Here is an 8,372-nt window from a genome sequence, read left to right as displayed (position 1 = left end):
GTTTACCAGTACAAATGACACGGTCCGACTTCTCACCAGTCTCGGTTTATTACAAACACTGAAGGGGTCGTGGCCCCAGGACGGCTGGGGACGAGCAGCAGGGTGCAGGGCTGGCGGTGGTGGTAGTGTAGCAGTGCCCATCTACAGCATTGCCCTCGGTCCTGCAATCCAGCTGCCACAGGCTCGGAGGAAGCAGCAGCAGGAAAACACCTCCCCAAAATCCAAGAAGGGAGAAAAATACCCCGGGCATGTCCCCAGCCTGCTGCCTGCCAGTTGCTTGGAGCCCTCTTCTCCCTCCGGCCGCGTGCTCCACAGACAGGGACACCGCAGACTGGTGTGGTCTCATTGGTGGCTGGCAGCATGGGATGGATGACAACGCTCAGCTGCCGGTGACATCTCCACAGTGGGCCCATTAAGCTCAGTGCGGGGAAAGATGCAGCACCATGCTGCATCCCTGGCCACGGCGGCTCCTGAAGCAGCCCACAGCTGGACAGCCAGGTGGGACGGCTCGCTCTCTGCAAAACCCCAAACGCCTTTTGGGTTTTGGACGGTGATTTTGCTTACGCAACACCACAGCCCCTGTCAGCTCTAGGCCAGCAGCAGCCTGGCCATTCCCCCCTCCCCCAGCAGCCCAGCAATGGCTGCACAGGGCTTTGCATCACGTAAAGGATGCGGCCGAAGCAGGAGGGAGGTGTCTGCCAGGGTCAGCCCCACTGTCCCTGCTGGACTCGGGCATCTGAGACACCCTCTAAGGTGTCTCTGTCCCACCTGCAAAATCGTTTTGCCCCTTGCTGCGCGCCGAGCCAAGGTGTGGAATGGAGTATATATAAGGACCCCAGCTCCTTAGCGTGTAGATAGTGCTAATATAGACATTAAATAGTACCCCTCGTGCACAAACACACGTACACACACACGCACACATGTACACACACACACGTTCCCCTCGTCCCTGTGGGGTAGGAAAGGACATGCTCCTCCATACCCACGGCCGGCACAGACACAGTGGAGCAGCCTCGGAGGTGGCCACAAGGCAACCACCATGATGTCCCCTACCCCAGCCCAGGTGCTGGCCAGATCCAGCCTCCCCTGCAAGCACCAGCTGGCCCCTCCAGGGACCAGGATGTGGCAGGGGGCCACCAGCTCACAGCCTGTCCTCACAGGGAGGACAGGGACGGCCTGACACACACACACACGCACAGTGCACAACCAGGACAGGTGGGAGCAGGGCCTGCCTCCGGCTCCCCCGCTGCCCCACTCCACCAGACCTCCGCACCCACCACCAGCACGTGGCCTCCCACCCGACCCCACAACACAACCCTGTTTCTAGTATTAAAGCTGCTGCCTCCCAGAGGACCCCCCTGTCCCTTCCCTCTCGCCCGGGGCCAGGATCAAACGTCAGTCATCTCATCCTCCAGCTCAGCATCATCTGTCTCCCCTTCGCCCTCCTCCTCTTCATCCGACGTCACGTCAGCATCGTCAGCTTGCGCTAGGCACTTGGGACACGAGCAGGTAAACAAGTAGTTCTCCCTGGAAGGAGGGAAGGAAGGAGGAGAGAGTGATGGCATTGAGACAGGCACAACCGCAACACTGCTGCGAGGCAGGGCGTTGGGGACAGAGCAGCCAGGAAGGGGCTGAACATGTTAAACCCGCAGGAGTTTGCGGGTTCAGTCATGCTGGGCTCAGGTGAGGTGGAGGTAGTCTGGGTGGACAGGGGGATTTCTCAGTCCTGCAGGGGTAACAAGACATGGCAACGGTGACCATCAGCAGGAACCCCTACCCTTGAAGGGTGGAGAAGGAAAAGGAAGGTGGGTGAGGACAGCAAGGGTTTGTGGGAGCCAACTGCAGAGCGGAGCAAGGCAGGGGGGATGCAAATCCTCGGTCCTTGGGGCTACAACCCACAAGAATGGAGAGCAGGGAGCTCCAGCCTCACTCGGAGACAAGTCCTCCATGGTCTGATGGCAGCATGGACGAAGCCCAAAAAGCACCATGTGCTGCATGCACACCTTGCCACGAGCACACCCGTTTGCACACCAGCTCATGCACAGCCACACACCGGGCCCCAAGGTGGGGACACAGCTCAGGCTGACTGGCTGGGGGTGCAAAGGGGTACCATGTCCCCCCAGGTTCCTCCAAGCAGCCCCTACCTGAGTATCTTGTTGCGGCTGTGTCTGCTCCGCTCCCTCTGACAGCAGTCTAAATAACTGATGCAGATTTCCTGCGAGCAAAGAGAAACAAACCGGGCTGAGAGTTGCTTCCCACGAACCCAAAGGGGCACGGTTTGTACTGGTCCCTCCAAGAGACAGGCAGAAACAAGGGGTCTGGCAGCCCCAACACAGGACGAGGCATGAATTCCTCTGCCAGGACAATGCAAGAGGATGGGGGTATGGGGCTGGGGTCCGTGAGGGATGTACAGAACGCAATCTGCACTTTGGCAGCAAGAAGCCCCTCTCCCATGGTGCGATGCCACCCCAAGTTCATCCAGGCCCCACTGTCTCACCTCTCCTGCTTCAATGTCCTCCAGAGCTGTCAGATGCAGTAGGAAGTTGTTTTCCGGGAAGGACGTCTCCGCATTGGGGATGCAGCTGTGGTTACCTGCAGGGAAGCCAGGATGCAGCTGTGAGGGTGTCTCCAGAGAAACGGGAAGGCAGAGGCAGGCTCAGAGACCCCACAGAGCCCGTGGGCTTGTGCCTGCCCTTCTGTGTGGCCCAGGCATGTGGGATCCAGTGTCTCCAACTGGGAGGGCCATAGCCTGGCTAAGGATAAGGCAGCACCAATGCTGCACCCACTCCATCTACCTTGGGGATGCCAGCGTGACACTCTCACACTGGGGACTAGGGGCTTCAGTGGAGCAGGGTGCAGGGCCAGGGCTCTCCATCAGACCCCAGAAACCACTGAGAGAGCAAGCTGTCCTGGATCAACCCCCAGGATGAACAGCAGCATCCCCTACCTCCAGGTGCTGAAGGAAAGATGCACAGAGCTGTACTTCTGCCCCAGTTCCCACTCTCCCAGCAGCCAGTCCCCACTCTGCTCATCCCGTTTTGCCATTAACACTTAGGAGTGAAAGAAGACAGCTCCAGGTGCTGGGACATCCTCTCCTATGTCCCCATGGCCCAGACAAGAAAGACTCCTTCCCTTAATTGTTTGTTCACCTCCATTTCACTCAGACAGGATGGAGCTGTCTCTTTGTTAACTGCATACATGGCTCCAGGAGCCCGTATCACATCCAAGTCCATTCACGCCAGGACTGACCACTTCATAGCTAGGTAAGGTGTTAGGAGACCCCAAGACAGCAGAGAGGACCCAGGGCAGCACCCATCACATCCTGTCCCATCACATCCCATGGATGGGAAGCGTTAACCCCTTTCTCCAGAGGCTTTTAGAAAGAGGTGAGCCAGTCTAGCCCAGGACATCCCCCTCCTCACTATTGGTTTTACTCCTAGTCCTTGTGTTACTTACAGCAGCTCTGGAGCACGTAGAGACCTGATCCCTCGCAGTTGAGGAATTCTCCTGACTCTGCAGCACAGACACAGGGGTTAGAGCTTTGCATGGGCCATTCTGGCTCTTCCAGATGCACAGCTCAGTGCAAGCACAAAGGAATGTCTGGCAATGCTGAACACACGCAGCCAACGCTGCTTTGAGGGACAGGTGTTGAAGGGTGGTTTCCAAAGCACTCTTCCCTCCCCACTGGGAGGGCATGGAGGACATGAAGAATTGCACCCCCGGGTCAAATGTGCGCTCCCTGGCCTGTCCGTGTACTCACACAGCTACATAGCCAAAAAGGTGATAAACAGGTCTTTGACCATTTAGTTTAGATGGCACTTTTCTGCACAGGATCCCTCCAGATCAGCCCTCCACCCACCCCAACCTGCTGCAGGTCATGCTGCCCACAAACTTGACCTACCCTACCCACATAGCAAGCCAAGGCAGCAGGCATGGCTTGTACGGACCAGGGGAAGTGGGATCTCCCAGTCCCCAGTGGGAACCCCTCCTAGTCCCTGAATGCTGGCGAGAGTCTCCAGCTGTCTCCTGCAAACGGCACTGCTTGATGCTGACCACGGCCACGCCAGAGCCTCACCCTTCTCGATGTCCTTGTAGAGCTGGTCAATGAAGGCGTCCAGCTCCTCTCGCTGCAGCATGGGAAGATCCAACGCATCGCAAGCATGCACCCACTGGCTCAGAGAGCTGTTAAAAAGCAGAGGAACACCGTTACAGTCCCACAGTGCTGTCAGCATATGGTGGGACCTCACATGGGGGATCTAAGGGTTAAACTCAGTGGCTCTGAGTGGCCAAGGTTTGGCAGAAGGACACAAAAGGGCTGGAAACAGTCAAGATGAAGGACTGCCTTTAAGTTTGCCTCTCCATCCCCCTCTCTTACGTTTGAACCTAGCCATTACACAGGCCAGCATGGATTTACAGACTGTACATCCCCTCCATGCCACATCTCTGCTGCTCTGCAAGGAGCACCCAGAAAACCCCATTACCTTGTTCCTATGCCTTGGCCATTGGTCCCAACGAGGGCAAAGAGGGATCGAAAGCCTTCTGGAGTGAACCACTGCAGAAGGGAGATGAGAAAGCAGCTGAGCCCAGGCCAGTCTGCAGCAGCACCCGGCTCTACAAGCACCTCAAATCCCACAGGGAGCTTTGGAGGAATCAAGGAATGGGCAGAGGCCCAGGGGAAGCCCTGGCCAACCAGAGGGTCCCACCACACTCCTGAGCTATTTGGGAGGCAGATAAACTCACCCTGCTGAGATATTCGTCATAAAGGGCTTCAGTGAAGAGCAACCGCAGCAGCTCCAGCTGGCCCTGTCAGGACATGGTAACACCATCAGGGTAGGGAGATGCTGCTGGGAGTCGGACCCAGGCTGACAGCCGAGCGCAGGATGGGCTAGAAGGCTCAGAAGTCAGGCTCCTCATCCTCTGCAAGGCTGGAGGCTGCTGCCCTCAGAGCAGTGAAAGCCACTCATTTTAGCAGCAAAAGCCACCTATTCAGCAGCTAAATATTACACTGTCCCATCCCACAGCAGAAGCAACTCCACCACAACAACAAACAGCAAGTCCCACTAAAACACCCAAGCCCAAAGACCTCTAAAGCAACCTGTTTCCTCTTTGTCAGGTCAGTCAGCCCCTAATGGGGGGCTTTATGTCCCCACTTTGAGCTTGTGATTTCCAGTGTCTCTCATCCCAGCTGTAATGGGGTCTCTGCACCTGTGGGCTCACAGACACAGGCAGGGAGAGGGCAGCCTCGGGGATTCAATACATCCAACTGCTGCCAGGGTCTTACCTTAAATTTGTCTCCCAGCAGCTTGTGCACAATCTCCTCTTCTTCATTTGCTGTCTTATTGCAGAACTGGGAGAAGGCCTTGATCCACCACTCCTTGTCTTTAGCCTGAAAATGGAATAATCAAGCAGAGGTGTTGCACCAACACTGCTTTCCTCCCCATCCATGAAAGGACAAGCCTCACTGAGCTCAAAGGTATGCACCCTGCTATTAAAAACCACCAGAAGCAGCTGCATGGTGGCAGTTTATTGTCAAATTAAGTGCCAAGAAAGCCAAGCCAAAGAAACAGACACAAAGGAAAGATTCCATTCTGACTAACTATTTTGATATGGAAAAAAAGACCTGCTTGGCTCAGGTCATAGGACCCTCCTTTGCCACCTGCTGTCTCCATGAACAGGGACCACTAGACGTTGAAACCTGTTCAAGTAAGACCCTGACAGTTGCCAGAGAAGAGATCAGTCCTTGGGAATAATAGCCACAATGGAATGAGGAAACCACAGACCAGCAGCTATGGCTCCAAACTGCAGATGTACCTGTTTGACGGTGGCGACCATCCGGGCCATCAACATGATGCTGGAAGTCTCCGGTGGATAATGCATGTTTCTGGGGGATAAGAACGAAGAAGAGAGATGAGCAGGTCAGTGCTGGTATGGAAATAAAAAGCTGGATGGAGGCAGAGGCAACTGCCATCCATGTGGTCAGGCCTGCACTCATCCGTCACACAAAAATGGCCAGTGGGGATCCAGCACCACTCAGGGCGAGAAGCCTGCACCCACCTGCCTGCTCTGAGCATACAAATAATCACTACCATCCTGCTAAACTAGAGTCTGAGTCCCACACAAAGCCCAGGACTGCAGCGAGAGGTAAGGTCTGTGACGAGCTTTGTGTCAGGGATGTCATTTCTCTTGTCTGTGCCCATTTTGCCATCTGCAAGCAGGGACAGCAACTTATGTATCCACAGGGGTGCTACAAGGAGAATCTCCTAGAGGCTGGAGATCTGCAGGAGCACTATAAAATTGCAGGAGCGAGGGATGCGCAGCTCAGTGCTCTCTAGCTCTTTACTGGGAGAAAAATAGGAACTCCTCAGCTGTGTGTCCAAACCCTTGTGCTGCCGACACAAATTCACCTCCTGCCCAACCAGCAGGTAGAGCTGGGCAGAATCCCAAGGCCACCACCACCCTCCAGCCACCCCATGCAGGGATGCAAAGCAAGGACAGTCTTCAGCCCTGGTTCCAGGCAGTGTCATCCAGCCAGAAGAGCCACCTCCTCTGCCCGTTGAGCATCAGGCAGGTCAGTGCCCTACCTCCATGCCTCCTGTAGCTTGTTGAGGGGATGCGTGGGATCGTCACGGGATGGGCCAAGGCAGAGGACCTGGTGGTACTGCTCCAAAGCGGCCTGCTTGCATTCAGCACTGCAGTACGTCACCTAGAGCAAGGGGCACAGCACCCAGCATTGGCTACAGCAGCAGGAAAAGGGGGTCCTAGGCCTAGCTGTGCCCCCTCCCTGACCATCTGAGCCCCAACTCTTTATCTATCGTGATGGTGATGCAGAAGGTAAAGGCAGACACCCACCTCGGGGCAGCGCAAGTGCCTGGCTAGATGCTGTAAAGGAGTCAGAAACCCCAACAAGACCACACTCCCTCCCAGTAGCCCCATACCTGGCACCGGGGACACTGCTGGTGCAGGTCTTTCCGGATACTGCACTGCTCTGGGTGAGGCAGCACCAGTGAGCTCTTCCCCAGCAGCCGCTGGGCATTCTCCTCCGCCGTCTCCAAAGCCCGCAGGCAGTGATCACAGGCTGCAGGGAGACATGACGGACAGACGCCACAGTGAGAAAAGAGGCCAAGGCCCAGGGCAAGACAGCATGAATGGTACCAACACCATCTCCGAGCTGGAGGTACTGGTCTCTCGCTGCTCCCTCCATAGGAAAGACCATTTCTGATGCAATTTAAACCCCCAGCCCTCACCTACTGCTCTGTAATACCGAGAAGTGGTTAAGGGCCGAACAATGGCAAGCGTCTCCATGTTGCTGACCCACAACAGAGCTTGGCAGACAGCAGGGTCTAGGTAGGACAAAAAAGTTTAAAATCCTGCCCTTACAACCCTCATTTTGTTGTTCTAGCACCTCTGGAGAACACTGGCACCTTTGTGGGCTATACTCTGCAGTGTGATTTGGATTAGCATCCATACGACTAAAAAAAAGGGTGTTCCCACGTAGATGGTGCCCGATGGTGGCACATGGTTGATGGAAGTCACCAGCCCTCAAACGACCCCAGCGCCTTCAACTTGTCAACCCTTCATTTAGTGCCGAAGCAGAAATGGCAGCAGGGCCACCTTCCTGGTGGTGCCAAGACAAACCCAAACCCTTTCCTTGAAAACCGGGCAGCTCCCTCGGGACCCTGCGGTCACCTCGCCGGGGCGGGCGACAGGGACGTGCCACCACCGCCGGCTGCTCACCTCGGTAGTTGTACAGGGCGTTCCAGAGGAACTGGGACGACACCACTGGCCTCTCCACGAAGACGATCTCCCCTTTGCGGATGTTCTTGGTGGCGAACAAGCCTTTGCCCTGCCGAGGGAGAGGCGGGGGTCAGGGACGCACCCGAAGGCGAAACCCACCCGGGAGCTGAGGGCATCCCCTCGCGTTTTTATCCCTCTTTTCCTAAAAAAAATTGCCGCAGCGTGAGGGAAGGGACGGATCTCCGCGGCGAGGGGACCGGCCGGGATGGCCGAGCTCACCTTGGCGCTGCTGATGAACCGCGCCTCCGCCGCCACCGCGGCCCCGGCCCCGGCCCCGGCCCCGGCGCGGCTCCCCGGCGCAGCGCCGCACACGTCCCCCGCCGCGGCGGCCATCTTCGGGCGGCGACTTCCCCGCTCTGACCCGCCGGGGGCGGGCGGCGCCTCTTCCTCTTCCTCCTCCTCCTCCGCCCCCCTCACCAGCCGCCCCGCACGAAGATGGCTGCCGATCACGCTCCCCCCACAGCGGGGTCCGCGCCCGCCATCACCCCCCTCACGCCCCGGGGCGGACGGGGGCTGGTCGCCATCTTACCCCTCCCTTCAGCCCACCGCCACTCTCCAAAAACAGCGCCAAAAAGCCC

The 8,372-nt window shown here is 57.1% G+C and overlaps 1 protein-coding gene across 1 annotated transcript; it reads right to left on the bottom strand.

The window, feature by feature from the left end:
- Positions 1 to 29: 29 nt before the first annotated feature.
- Positions 30 to 8,183, bottom strand: SMYD5 (SMYD family member 5). The gene is made up of 13 exons (XM_063336783.1): positions 8,014 to 8,183; positions 7,735 to 7,843; positions 6,936 to 7,075; positions 6,582 to 6,703; positions 5,812 to 5,881; positions 5,282 to 5,386; positions 4,741 to 4,803; positions 4,482 to 4,552; positions 4,076 to 4,182; positions 3,457 to 3,513; positions 2,498 to 2,592; positions 2,145 to 2,215; positions 30 to 1,527 (listed from the first exon to the last, which is right to left on the bottom strand). The coding sequence occupies exons 1-13, from the start codon at positions 8,125 to 8,127 to the stop codon at positions 1,389 to 1,391; spliced, it is 1,263 nt and encodes a 420-aa protein (XP_063192853.1). The 5' UTR covers positions 8,128 to 8,183; the 3' UTR covers positions 30 to 1,388.
- Between the last annotated feature and the right edge of the window lie 189 nt (positions 8,184 to 8,372).

This window comes from Chroicocephalus ridibundus, chromosome 5 (assembly GCF_963924245.1).
Source record: "Chroicocephalus ridibundus chromosome 5, bChrRid1.1, whole genome shotgun sequence".
Classification (NCBI taxonomy): Eukaryota; Metazoa; Chordata; class Aves; order Charadriiformes; family Laridae; genus Chroicocephalus; species Chroicocephalus ridibundus.
The sequence above is the reverse complement of the archived record's forward strand: the minus strand, read 5'-3'. Positions and strand labels throughout refer to the sequence as shown.

Excerpts from the sequence above, each read along its gene's own strand:
- SMYD5 (XM_063336783.1), bottom strand. The coding sequence starts at position 8,127 with ATGGCCGCCGCGGCGGGGGACGTGTGCGGCGCTGCGCCGGGGAGCCGC. Across the intron at positions 5,882-6,581 it reads AAGCTACAGGAGGCATGGAG|AAACATGCATTATCCACCGG; the intron begins GTAGGGCACTGA and ends CTTATCCCCCAG. Across the intron at positions 1,528-2,144 it reads AGCCGCAACAAGATACTCAG|GGAGAACTACTTGTTTACCT; the intron begins GTAGGGGCTGCT and ends CCCTCCTTCCAG.